Raw genomic sequence first — 13,515 nt, 5'->3', positions numbered from 1 at the left:
GGCAGGTCGGTCACTATGACCATTCGCGCCGAGAACTACGCCCTCGGCAAGCATCGGGAGATCGTCCCGATGTGTTCGATGAAGGCGAGCTTCATGCCGAACATGGAGTTCGTCTGGCCGACCGAGGTCGTTCTGCCGCGGCTACGCTTTCGCGCGAGCTGGAGGGTGGGGCATAACCGTCAACTCGGCGCTACTACCGCTGCGTGCCTTTGACGGGCGAGGACGGATGTACGGAGGAACCGGTCAGAGGGTAGGGGGGCTGGAGGTCCGGCGTCGAGCTGTCGAAACTTCGGTGTGTAATTACTTGTACGATCTGTATTCCTTGTGCGTCTCCTACTTCATGTACTCTCAACGATTTCTGCCAAATATCCACCGTATTACGCCTCAATTTCCTGTGGTGCGGTCTACCCGGCGCGGTGCCCGCGGCTGAGCGTCTACCTGTGGGAATTTCGGATTTCAGCGCTCTGTGGCTGTCATTTCGCGCTCTGTGGCGCTATTTCCAGCATTGTCTACTCAAATATCGCTCCCAGTGTTCTACCTCATCCTTGTCCTCTCGGCAACATGTCCTTTGATGCACGCGTCTACGCCATCCTCTCCAATTCATCACCAGTTCATGGACATCATCCCTCCACCGCCAGTGCCCCAAGTGCCGAAAATCAACACATTACGGTACTTCAATGGACACGAGAGCCTCGGGCTCTTGTTGACTATGTGAGTAACAGGTATGCTCTAAGTCGAAGCATATTGACCTTCCCTCAGTGTCCATATTCCCGTCGTCAGAGTGCCGGCGACGAGCAGTAGTAACGCGTCCAGCTGCCGGAAGAACAACGGCTGAAGCTCAGGGACGAGCTGGACGCGCTGCCGAACCCTCCAAAGCTGGGGGGCTGGCTCTTCTTAGGGCATCCAGGAGATGTTCAAAGCATCTTCAATACCGGCGTGCACCATGCGCGACGGAAGAAGACTGGTTGAGGTCCTGGTCTTCGAGGTGTGTCTCAATGCATCTCACCTGTTTTTGCGAGCTGACTTCATGTATGCGCAATATAGGATGGAAGCTTCCCGTCTCGTTGCCTCTAATTGCAGACGTAGTTGAAGACCGTCCCGGAGCGACGCCATCTGTCATTCAACTTCTGCCAGCCATCACCGTGCAGATGTTTCCTGCCCAGCGGGGGAGGCACCAGGCTCGGTACACCCCCCGGCATCATTACTACACTGCCCATCGAATCGTGGGCTGCTGCGCAGGCAACGTATGGGCGCGCAACATCTTACGTTCCCCCTCCCCTAACCCAAATCCCGTCTTCAAGCTGGCCGATGTGACGGCTGCCATGTACGCAGGGAATACGCGCTTGGAATACGCAAGTCAGCCCCTCTGCTCAATGAAGAGACGTTTGTCCGCACTTGGAGTTACGTGGCCGACCGGTCTGGCTCAAGCTCGATCGTTCATCGAGGCGGACTGGACGGTGGGCATCAATGAGAGCGGTGAGACGGTCGCGACCTGTTCATCGCTGACAAGGATGGATACGAGGTGCGTGTCGTCAGGACGCCGGGCAAGAGGGTTTGCAATGGACGATTAGTAGTACTAGTAGGCTCAGCGGCACGTCCAGTTGTTCTCAGAGTGAGACTTACTTAGTACGATAGTGTGTAAAGTGCGGTAGTCTGGCAAGAACGTGTATAATTGTATTACTTTACTGATGATTATGTATCTACTGCTCCACAATTCTCTGCCGTTAGTTTCTTCAATACCGCGCGCTCAGTGTGGCTGCAGTCGGGCGCCTGTACGTGGGAGCTTTTCAACTGCTGCGGCTGTCATTCCACACTCTTGTCGCTCTTCAAGAACTCCACTCGCTCTTCAACTCTATTCGCTCATCTCACACTCTCCATCATGTCCTACGTGATCGACCACGAGCTCTACAACTCGTCTGGCAGTACATCCGGCGTTCGAAGACATCGCCTATGCTCGACAATGCCCGGAGAACAAGGCGATATCGCATGTCACCGTGCTCTGCATGGAGAAGGAGCACCTGGGGCGCCTTTTCGACTATGTGAGTACTAACAGGACATGTTATATGATGGCCGTTGACTCACGTCCATAGTGTCCACTGTGTCTCCCGTCAGACTGCCCCATGAGGCTTCTACGTGCAGCCCAAGTTGGCCGCACGGTTGGCATTGAGGGACGCGCTGGAGGGTCTCCAGAACCCTCCAAGCTCGAGGGATGGCTCTTTCCTGGAGCCATCAAATCGGCATTCAGGCGGGGCGTTGCCGGCAAGCCTCAACGGGGATGGAGAGCTAAGGGTTATCCTTGCTCTGTATACGTCAAGGTGCATCTCAGATCTTCCACCTTCTTCTGTCTGCGTAGCTAACCGCCATCACGTTCCTGCCTGTAGGAGAATGAATCTCCTATGTCCATACCTCTGGTCGTCGAGGTGTGAGGATAGGCTGCGGCTCTTCTTCCGCCAGCCCATCACCGCCCAGATCTTCACCGGGCTTGCTGGTGGAGGGACCCTATTCTGCGGTACCGGCCCGAGGCCTTCGACATGTACAACCTCAAGTACAGGACCTGGGAACGCCTGCCATCCTCCCCGAGCCACCGAGAGATGGATCGACAACTCCGTTTACCTCCCCTTCCTCTTTGCCACATCCTGATCTTCAAACCGGCGTCGCTCGTGACCACGCCATACCCTGAGGGATTTTCGCTCGGGCGTAAGCGTATCACGGCTGTTTGCTCGATGAAGGTCAATTTTATTCCCCACATCGAGTTTTGTGGCCGCGCGGCCTCAAAAACCTTCCATCGTACGTCAAGGCGAAGTGGACAGTCGGTTCTGACGATGATGGGATCGTCGCGACCTGCCCTGGGTTCGGCGAGGAAGGGAATGAGATGTGGGAGGTTGACCCAGAGCGGGAGGATGAGGACGCGGCTGCGGCTGCTTGAGCGGTGGGACCGTGTGCGTGTAGAGTATAGTAATGAATTTACCTTGTACAATGTAGACTGAGCCTGGAACAACGTGTACTACTCTGCGTCAAATATCTATTCAGCTTACCGTGACTTGGGAAACCTTCAGACAGTGATATCTGAGTGACTACCAAAGTATGTATCCATTTCTATTCACTCTACTCGTCATTTTGTGTAGCTACCTGCGACTTCGCGCTGTACGGCGTGCTCGGTGCGGCGCCTGTGGCTGAGCACCTATTCGTGGGACTTTAATTTCGAACGCTCTGTGGCCGTCATTCCACGCTCTTCAACCTCTAAACACTATCTTTGACTACTCAAACACGACTTCTTTCTCAACTCCGTTCTCACCTCGCTACTCGACATGGCTTCCTACGACAAACACGTCTTCTTCTTCGCCTCCAAGATAGTCCTTTCCAACTTGAGCATTATCTCACGCAGCCCCGTCTGCCCCCACCGCAAGACGATCAAGCACATCACCGTTCTCTGCCTGGAGGGCGAACACTTTGGCATTATTTTTGACTATGTGCGTATAATCCTCGTCTTCTGTATTCAGGTTACACTAATATTCCTTTCAAGTGTACAATATTCCCATCGTCACAGTGCCCAACGCTGGTGTCGTACTGGCTTCAGCCGGCGATGCAACAGCGGGAGGCCCTGCTGGACGTGTTGACAGAGCTCGAGGAGCCTCCGACGCTGGAGGGCTGGCTCTTCCCGGGGGCCATCATGGACTTCTACCACCCGCTGATGATACCGGAGTTGTTGAAGGCCGACATGAGGGGAAGGAGAAGGAATTGAGGGTGGTGGAGGTGCTGGTGTTCACTGAGGTACGTTCGATATTTCTGCATTCTCTACGCTTATCTAACTGGTAGCGCTATGGGACGCACTATAGGACAAATGCTTGCCCATGTCCCTGCCCCTCATTTCTGAGGTGACTGGGAACGTGCTGACACTGAAGTTCTGTCAGCCCATCACCGCCCAGGTGTTCCCTGAGCTTCCGTGGCACAGGGAACGCCAACGCCATCAGGACGACCTGCTGGCCAAATTCGAGTACTACGACCTCAACAGCAGGTCGTGGGTTCAGGCCCTGGCAACCACCTGGAAAGCCGGCCGCATCAGAATCCCTCTCCCCCTCCGCCAGCTCCCCGTCTTCAAGCGCACGGACGTGCTAGTTACATGGAAGGAGGCCAAAGACTATTCCCTCGGGCTCCTGCCTCTACCGCCTCTCTGCTCGATGCTGGCGAACTTCTCGCCACATCTTGAGTTCCTGCGCCCGACGGACCTCAAGTACCCGCGGACCTACTCCGACGTGCAGTGGACCATCAACAAAGAACAAGTCGCGACGTGTCCCAGCATCTGGGATGAGGACGCTACTGCTGCTGGCTCAGAGACGGGGGAAGGCGGCGGTGAGTCAGAGGGGAAGAACGGCAACAGTTTGGAGGAGTGAGAAGGGGCGGCGGATGCTTGTGTAACGTCGTGACTGGTTGTATCGTACAGACATGTAGTGTTCCGGGTCGCAAAAGTCATGTACAATGTACTATAATGAGGCGCAAATAATGTACATTCTTCACAGTGCTTGAAAATGTGGTGGAAATCCCATAGCTTGAGACGAGTGTGCTTGTGAAGCGTAGTGAACGGTTGAGACGTACAATCAATTATTATGTGCTTATAGTAGCTACTGAAGCAGATATGTAGTTTTAGTGGTGTCAAGAACTGCAGAATGGATGTATTGACATACGTAGACCGCGTGCAGAGCTGCTCAACCGAGTTCTGTCAGTCATAAACCGCTCTTTGTCGCTCATATCCCAGTTCATGCTAATTGGGAAAAATCCCAAACCATTTGGCGCCGAAAGTGTTTTTCCTGATGTTGGGTATCCTGTTGAAGAAAGTGAGGGCTTTGTGGTCCGTAATGATGTGAATCTTACGACCAAGCAACTTGTCTTCCCACTTGAGCAGGGCTTCCATTATTCCGAGTGCCTCCTGCTCATACATTTTGTACGCGTGTTGAGCACTTGAGAATTTCTTGGACAGGAAGCCCACAGGTCAACAAGTCTGCCATTCTGGTCCTTGACCGTACACGGCGCCCACTCTGAATAGGGAGGTGTCCGTGATCACCCAAATGGGTTCGTCGATCGAGGGGTCAATTGGCTCCAGTATGGGAGCCCGACTCACAAGTGCTTTGATTGATTCAAAGCATTTGTTGTGCAGTGCTCGCCATACGAATGCTCGGTCGTTATGGCACATGTCGGCCAGCAGGGACGTATAGCCACTTACCTCGGGCAGGAAATGCGCGAGGTAGTCCAAGAAACCGCTGTACCTCCTTGTACGAATGAGGTGTCTGCCAGTTGCAGATGCGATCCATCTTGTCTCGATCGGCGTGCAGTCCTCGGTCGTCTATGAGATGACCAAGGCAGTCCATTTGCTTCGAGTACAAGTCACATTTCGTCTGACTGAGGTATAGCTTGGCCTTCCTCAGTCGGTCGAACACGATACTGAGATGTTTCTCGTGTTCTTCAACCGAGTTGGAGAATACGAAGATGTCATGAAGGTAAATGTGGATGAAGTGTCCGATGCAATCTCCGAAGATTGTGGTCATTAGCGACTGGAATGTAGCAGGCGCGTTGCAGTTGCCTTGTTGCATTACCAGGCTAAGGAATGTGCCGTACGGTGTAGAAAACACTGTCTTCCAGACGTCTTCTGCAACGATACGGATCTGCTCATACGTGTCGGACAGGTCGATTTTCGATCTGTACTTCGCTCGAGCCATGTCCATTCTGATCTGGTCCTGGTCGGGAAACGGTGTCACGTCCTTTCGGGTATTGTCATTGCACTGTCTTGCGTCAACGACAGTACGCAGTTTGCCCGACTTCTTTGCAATGCAAAGTAGCGGAGCGGCCTGCGACGTTGATACTGGTTCCCACCATCCTGCATCTGAATACCGCTCGATCTTGTCAAGTAGCTGTGGTTTCATAGCATCCGGGCACTTGGGCAAGCAGTATTTGTACTGCTTGTCCTGGTCGATGAGCGGGATATAATGGTTCACCTCCCGGAATGGCGGCAATCCGGGAGGTGGAGGCTTCATTATATCCTCGCACTTCTTCAACCACTCCTCGCGCAGTGCGTCAAGTTGTGGGTCTTCGTTCAGGGACTGGCGTATCTCCTCGTCGACAAGGAAGTTACACACAGCTCTGTCAACCTTGTCGTTGGTTCCATACGGGTCCAATCGACCAAGTTTGTCTCGCTTGGGCTGCTGCGACGAGTGAGGCATCGGTGGATTGTCCTTGCTCAGTCGTGGCAGTTTCGCTGTAAACTGATTTCCTCTGTTTACAGGCACCTTCCGCCGAGGCGTCACCACTTCTACTGTTAGATGTGGTGGCGGTCGGTCTGAAGCCTTCAATGTTGGGTTGCGTACTACCTGCGGCCGCATCAGCAATTTGTGCAATTTCTGAAGCTCTGAGTACCTGACAGTGGTCACTCAGACAGCCAGCCAAGTCAGTAGACTTCAAAGCTGCAGATGTCTCACTATACCAGACAGGTTCAGACAGGCTCAGATAGCATCAGACGCAGCAGTAGAAAGGCTAGTAGATACATTCATGGGAATGATAATCTCCGTACTTATTAACATAGAAGGACTCGAAAGCATCAAGAGTATACGAAAAATGAAAATTGATGGGCATCGAGGTGTCCCCATACACCGGAGTAAGATGAACTGCACGAAAAATACTATCTAGATGTACTATAGACGAGGCTTGTTGTCCATCATCTGCATCTACCTCGGGCTGAACAACATACATACTGGTCACTTCGCTAGGATCGTCGGATACTTTCTCGAACCAATCTATCAAAGCACACGGGTAGGGGATACCAGCATGAGTTAGTATCATAAGGCCCATAACCCGACCAACCTCCATTCCTTTCATGCCAGGTTCGGCTTCGTCAACATTGATGAGGACTGTATCGAAGCGAGGATGGCCGCGCCAAGACAGGTTGGCACGTATGAGCTCCCGATGCATGCCACCATCGCCGGAGAGTTTGCTCGGTGCATAGAACTTCGCGATCACTGACCGGTAGACAGCAATCTTGCCGAGAAACTGCGGGCATTGCGCTACATCGACCATGCTTGAGCCGATCTTGTCGGTCGCGATGAGCTGGTCAAAAAGGAATCGGCGGATCAGGGCTAGGAGATCAGGCTGATCATACTCGGCAGCGAGGTCCTCGACACGACGCATGTAGACTATGGAACCACTTAGCAACTTGGACACAATGGGCAGGAGACTAAGATAACAGACATCAACTTACCTTGTCGCTTCGGAAGCTCGACCACGCCCTGTCCATTGTACCCATTCTCGTCCATGACCTCGTCTTCTGGCTCGTCAAGCTCGTCCTCAACGAACTCGGCTTCGGTGATGAGTGGTCCGAGGTTCATCGCGTCCGCAAGAACATCACCATCAAGCATATGGTGACTCATGAAGTATGAGCGCGCCGCGCCGAGCTTGTCAAGGTGCTGATTAGTTCGGAGCATTTCCGGTAATGGATTGTTCTTGCTGGAGCTTCGCCACGGCTTCTTGACGGCGCGGATATGTTTCGATTCCGTGATCGACGAGCAGATGCCGTTTGGAGAACCGAAAAGTCGTATGCCCGTGATGTAGTGAACGAGAGTGTGTTGTCGTGGGAGTGAAAAGCCCTCAGGGCGGATACCAATGTCCTTGAAGATAGCGCGGTGTCTGTGGAAACGATTGAGTGCATCCTCCATTGCTGCGAGTGAGTTGTCATCATGAGCGGATCGCCGCGCCAAGTAGCAAAAGTCGAGGTATGCAGCGAAGCAGCGCACAATGCCGTCTGGCACGTGCCCTTCAATTGCGGGGAGGTAAACCTGTAATCGGATCAATAGATAAATCTGTGCTCAACCGGTGATTCGAGCACGAGGACACCACTCTCACCTTCATTAGAGCCTTTGAATCATTTCCCGTCCACTGTTTGAAGTTCCTCCCTTCCGGAAACTGTCGAAGACCAGGAAATTGCGGTGCAGCAGCTATCCTTTGACAAGAAATCAGCAAATATTGAAGCTGACGCCAAACTCGATAATTCACCTGCAATCTATGTCGTCCATTTGGCGGCGAGCTTCCGCCTTCGGATGGACAAGATAGAGGTACTTCTCGACCCACTCGACAAGGTGATCTTTGAATGTACCTTTGATCAGTTGATGCAGAAGGTCGGGCGTGAGAAGTTCGTGTATGTCGGTGTGGGGGAAATGCATTGTGAAAGGCTTGAAACATAACAGCAAGTGGTCAGTGCAGCCACAGAGATGTTCCGTGATGCGAACGTACGATCACATTGACGTCGAAGCCCCATGTACGCCAGATAGTCTTGGTGTCGAAGTTGTCGACCAAATGTTCGGTATGTTCCGGGCAGCGAGGATCTCCCCCGCCTCTGTGTAGATCTTCGGGAGGTAGAAGACATCTGTGGAATAGTCAGTATTAGTTTACGAGAGACGGAAATATGCATACTTCGGGCACCACCCACTGACTATGCCCGACAGAACAACCTGCTCCGGATAGTCAGCAATGAAGGGGCCCAGCTCGTATATGACCCGTCGGAAGTATCCGTCAGGGCAGCGGACGATGTCGTGTGTCTCCATGTAGGGCCGCAGAGGCGACAGGATGTGTGCAATAGATGCATGGTATATCTGTTTTCGGAACGTCCGGAACTCGTCAGTCTCGACCTCGCCTCGCGAAGCTGCAGTATAATTAGTATCTTTGTGTGTCTGCTGTGCCAAAGGAAGACTGATCTCGATGACATACCTTTGGGTATTGCTAAGAATGCGATCGGGATGATCGCGTCCTTGTGGGCGCGACGCACAGGATTATGCACGTTGCCTATTGACATATACAAGGGATGGAATTCTTGATGACCAGTACCGACTGAGACGGTCGTCTTATCGGCACCGAGGAGGACCGGCGCGAGCATTGACCCATGCGTTTGCAGATCTTGTGCGACCTTCGTCTGTGAAGTTGCAACTGAGTTGACGAAAGGCGTGCAGAAATGCATCTCGTACCGCCTGTTTGTACGCATACTGCCCTGACATGACGTTCGAGAAGCGCGTAACACCAGGTACCGGATACTCCTGGTACGGCGTTGTGTCGAACTTGCTGTCGTACTCTTCATTTCCGATCATGTTGTGGGTGACCTGGCGGGCATTGCGACAGTGGATGGTGTAGTCGGCCTGCTTCCAAGAAGGTGAATCCTCGTCAATTGGCCCTGTATAGCGAACAGAAAATGATTCCCACGGCGCGTCTCCATACTGGATGGCATCTATCGTTTCATACAGCTGCTCTGCATTCTCGAAAGGTGGGTCGCCACCGCCTTGACTAACGTTGTATGCTGCTAGAGTCCTCATCAGATCGTTAATGTTACCCTGCGATACCTGCATCTTCTTGAAGATGAGCTCCGCGAACTGGAACGCGGCTCGATTCTCGAACGGCGCATAAGACTCGACTGGTTCTCGTGCAGGAGGAGGCGCGTCGCGAGGGAGGAAGTTGCCGTCTTCATCGCAAGGTCGACCTGTTGAAGTCAGCGAGATGCACCAGAGCCGGTCTAAGATGCTTACCATTGAGGTGAGGATGATAGCGAAACACAGACTCTGGTGCTGCAAGTCTTGGCTGTTGATGTTGACGAGAATTGTGGCTTGCAAGTCCACGTCAAATTGGAAAGGATTTATTGCAGATGGTGCACCAGTAAGCGTGAGGTTGGGGCATGATGGTGAACGGTCGACGTAGTAGATTGGGACGGAGATAGTAGTGTCTCGTACAAAGCCGCGAGCGTAAGTAACAGGAGCAAATAGGGAGCAAATACCTTGGTGCATGTGCCTTCGCTTACACACGTCCGTCTCACACTTGTGGCACCTCCAAACCCGGATCCAGCTCTTCCACCGCTCGCCCTTTCCTAATCATCCTCTGCACCTCGGCTGGCCGTGTCGACAGTCTGACTTGGAGTCCCGGACGAGGACTCAGACTCGTCAGCTGTCAGGGCTCCAGTGATGTCTGCCTCTGCGTCAGCCCGGGCATCTCGGTCGCGAAAGGGTAAAGGTCGCGAACCTGCTGGTACTCCCATGGTGACATCGACTTCCAGGGCCGAGTCACTAGCCCAGGTTGGGTCTGACGATCCCGGCGCACCGACACGCCGGTATAGCACCCGTTCGACTAATGATCTACATCCTGGTCGTTCTGCAGGAGTGAATAAACGCACACATGCAGAGGTGAAGGAGGACGCACGCAAGAAACAGCTCGAGAGGGCGGCTGATCTTGCACGCAGGGAAGCCGAACTCGAGGAGAGGGAGCTTGCCTTAGAGAATCGAACGCAGAAGCAGGCCGTATTCGAAGGGAAGTTGAAGGCGCGTCGAGAGGAAGAGACCATGGAGAAGCTGCTTGCAGACGAAGACACTATGGCGGACGAAGACGTTATCCTGGACGAAGAAGTCCCGGGCGAAGACGCCATCGTGGACGAAGATGTTATTGCGGACGAAGGCACTATTGCGGACGAGGGTGCGATTGCGGATGAGGGTGCGATTGCGGACGAAGATGCAGTTGCAGATGAAGACGTGGTTGCGGACGAAGATGCAGTTGGGGATGAAGATGCAGTTGCGAGCGAAGATGCAGTTGGGGACGAAGGTGCAGTTGCGAACGAAGATGCAGGTGAGTGTCCTGGCTTGGTGCATTGAATGGGAGCACTCACCAGCCTTGGTCCGTGAAGACGGAGACATAGACATGCAAGTTCAGTCGGACTTCAAAGACAAAGACAACAAGGACTATAAGGAATCGAGTGAGCGTGGTGATGACGAGAGCTCGGAGCAGTTGCAGAGCTCCGACGGCGACGACTCCGAGTCGGATGATGAGGTTGAGATTGGTACAAAGAGGAAGGCGAGGAGCACATCGAAGAAGGTGAGTCGTGACAATCCTGTCTTGTCTTGGAGACACGCGCCTGGCAGAGAGCTGATGTGATATCGTTCGAGGATCAGTCCGGGACCAAGAAGAGGAAGTCGCAGAAGGACCTCAGGCAGGAGCTCTTGGCCGAGGTGGAGAGTGCGAAAAGGATGCAGCGCGCGCAGACGACAGTGAGCTTGGAGTCGGACGCACGGTACGCACACTTCCGTGAGATAAGATCAGATGGCGATCTAATGTGTACCTCAAGCGCCTTGGCCTCGACCTCCACAAAGCCGCGTTCTCAACCTCGCTCGACAGCGTCAAAACCGACATCCAAACCGACAGCTACGAAGAAGTCTACGAGTATGAAGAAGTCTACGACCACGAAGCAATCCACAAGCACGAAGAAATCCAGTAACGTTTCTAAGAAGAGCTCGGCGCTGCCGTCTACTATCCTCAACATGGGTCTAAAGGCGGACTGGAAAGCTGCTGTCGCGCATTGTTCGCAAACCCCATCTCGGCCTCAGGCGAAGGCACTCTCCGTGGCTGCAAAGTCCGCATCGCCTGCGACCTCTAGCCAGGCAAGTACACCGACTCCGAAGCACTCCGCAGCTGCTCATCGTGCGGGCAACACGAAGCGCATGAAACGTCAACGTTCGCTAGAGCTCATTGGCGGCTTCGTCGATGACGATGTCACTGTCAGCTTCGGGTCTGCGAAACGCGGATACACTCAAATGGCTGAGGTAGTGAAGAAGGAGGGCTCCGACAACGAGGGCAAGCATTCGACCAGTGCAAAGAAGAAGTGCCGCGCGAAGACCACCGTTTCCGACGAGAAGTCACTCTCAGTTCACTCCTTACCTGCCTTCATACAACCTCACTGGAAGTCGACCTTCGTTCCAACGATGATCCAACTCATTGGTCAAGCCGAGATGCCATGGGCATACGCAAGCGGCAAGAATTCGGCTGAGGACAACCTCCTCGTCGATCTTGTGCAACGTTTGGTGAGTGTGTTCTGGCCAGAAGAGGGCTACGAGGTCGACGGCTCCAATAAGATCTATCAGATTGTGAGTACAGATCATCACTGCCAGTGAGAGCTCGCCTGCTAATGAAATGCACAGGCGCGGCAGGCGGTCAATGACTGGCGCGCGCGTTTTGCTTCTCGCATCAAGACATTCATCAGGAACGAGCTGAAGAAACGGGGGTCCGAGGCGAACATAAGAGTGTTCGTCAAGGCGGCACTGGTGAAAAGCAACGGCGCGGCATTCTGGGCCGAGTACAGTGCAGAAGTGAGTCATTTTAGGCGTCTTGTTCAGGCTCGTGTCTGACTGCAAATTTAGGACGAATGTGCTACAGGAGCACTCCAGTCAGCATACGTCCTCAAATCATTTGCAACACATCTCGCCGCAATCCAGGGAAGTCGTCTCAAGGCTTCTGATACCCAGCCCGCGCGTGGCGCTCTTTCACTCGCGGCTACTGCAGTACGAGTCACCCAAGTATCAGTCTCGAGTTATCACTGACGGAAATAACTCCCAGGTGCAGTACGTATTTACCGCGTGGCAGCACGGGACTTTTGACGGAACAATCACATTCAGCGGCGATAACTACCGTGGCATTACGACTTTCTGGCGTGACAAATCCGTCGACAAGATCATTGCCCGTGGTCGGTACAACAAGTACGTCGACATGGCTGATAAGTACATGGAAGCTGGATGGGCACCCCGTGTTGTCGACGATGAAGACAATGTTACCGTCTGCGATCCAAGCAGCCCGGTACAGTCTGATCGTGAGGAGGGTGGGTTCGATTGACTTGTATCTCAGGCTAGTATAATACACTGTACACGTGCACTCCATATACACATACATTCGGCCGAGTACTTCTCTCTCAACAGCGAGACTGGTAGTATATGATATCTTTAGGTATTCAACTACCAGCTGTCTCGACTTGAATACATGCATTATCTGACGACTGATCCCTGTTGTACTGGATGAACTGAGCATGTCTGGAAAGCTGGTAAGTTCTGATGCATCTGAAAATGTCTGTCTGACGACGAATTCCACGAATTTTGCGAGGTCATGAGGACTGACCATTTGAGAGCAACTGATGCAATCTGGATAATTCTGAAGGGTTCTGAAGTCCCTGATAGGGCCGTCAGACACTTTGCATGTTTTCCTGATGCTGGTGCCGTAGGTGGTACCAATTTCTTCGTTGTTCTATCCACAATAGAAGTGATTTTTAGGTCGCTCCCTTCCCCCCTCAAGACCTTATTTCCTTCTTCCGCATAGCGAGACAGGGGGGCTGCGCAGCGGTGGATCTCGCTACACTGCCCTATTGTCTTGAGGTGGTAGCAGCACGTAAATGTGCCGCTACCCTGTCTTGACAATTGTTTTGGCGGTGTTCCCACACCTCAGCCTCCTGGACGGTGGTGTAGGCAGGAATGTCTACGCCGTCAATCCAGATCTTCCGCGTACGAAAGTCTAGGACTACGTTATGCGCATTGCAGAACGTAGTGCCTAGTACCATATCATACCGGTCGATGTCAACGACATCGACATAGTTGACGTTGTTGATGGGGCCAACCGTAATCTTCGGCAGCGCACCATAGTTTATTGTGGTGTGACTGCCCTTCGTTCCAAGCTGCAGGTTGATCTGCT

The 13,515-nt window shown here is 53.1% G+C and overlaps 4 protein-coding genes across 4 annotated transcripts; 3 read left to right on the top strand and 1 right to left on the bottom strand.

Annotated features, from left to right (window-relative positions):
* Window positions 1–15: 15 nt before the first annotated feature.
* Window positions 16–2,926, top strand: B0H18DRAFT_964760 (uncharacterized protein; the record flags this gene model as incomplete). The annotated part of the gene is made up of 9 exons (XM_048043199.1): window positions 16–165; window positions 611–711; window positions 843–964; window positions 1,045–1,522; window positions 1,729–1,772; window positions 1,924–2,039; window positions 2,091–2,315; window positions 2,433–2,697; window positions 2,754–2,926. 9 exons carry the CDS (start codon window positions 16–18, stop codon window positions 2,924–2,926), a joined length of 1,674 nt encoding a protein of 557 aa, XP_047884276.1.
* Window positions 2,927–3,308: 382 nt separating this feature from the next.
* On the top strand, window positions 3,309–4,391 carry B0H18DRAFT_964759 (uncharacterized protein; the record flags this gene model as incomplete). The annotated part of the gene is made up of 3 exons (XM_048043198.1): window positions 3,309–3,474; window positions 3,524–3,771; window positions 3,837–4,391. 3 exons carry the CDS (start codon window positions 3,309–3,311, stop codon window positions 4,389–4,391), a joined length of 969 nt encoding a protein of 322 aa, XP_047884275.1.
* Window positions 4,392–6,522: 2,131 nt separating this feature from the next.
* B0H18DRAFT_898855 (uncharacterized protein) lies at window positions 6,523–9,554 on the bottom strand (the record flags this gene model as incomplete). Its single annotated transcript, XM_048041434.1, has 8 exons — window positions 6,523–7,219; window positions 7,339–7,817; window positions 7,885–7,981; window positions 8,035–8,210; window positions 8,272–8,404; window positions 8,452–8,680; window positions 8,746–8,947; window positions 9,000–9,554. 8 exons carry the CDS (start codon window positions 9,552–9,554, stop codon window positions 6,523–6,525), a joined length of 2,568 nt encoding a protein of 855 aa, XP_047884274.1.
* Window positions 9,555–9,980: 426 nt separating this feature from the next.
* Window positions 9,981–12,669, top strand: B0H18DRAFT_964757 (uncharacterized protein; the record flags this gene model as incomplete). The annotated part of the gene is made up of 7 exons (XM_048043197.1): window positions 9,981–10,635; window positions 10,679–10,881; window positions 10,929–11,077; window positions 11,132–11,927; window positions 11,982–12,149; window positions 12,201–12,341; window positions 12,397–12,669. 7 exons carry the CDS (start codon window positions 9,981–9,983, stop codon window positions 12,667–12,669), a joined length of 2,385 nt encoding a protein of 794 aa, XP_047884273.1.
* Window positions 12,670–13,515: the final 846 nt, after the last annotated feature.

The sequence above is a fragment of the Fomitopsis serialis genome (assembly GCF_022376445.1).
Source record: "Fomitopsis serialis strain Sig1Antser10 chromosome Unknown B0H18scaffold_747, whole genome shotgun sequence".
NCBI classification, from domain to species: Eukaryota; Fungi; Basidiomycota; class Agaricomycetes; order Polyporales; family Fomitopsidaceae; genus Fomitopsis; species Fomitopsis serialis.
The sequence above is the reverse complement of the archived record's forward strand: the minus strand, read 5'-3'. Positions and strand labels throughout refer to the sequence as shown.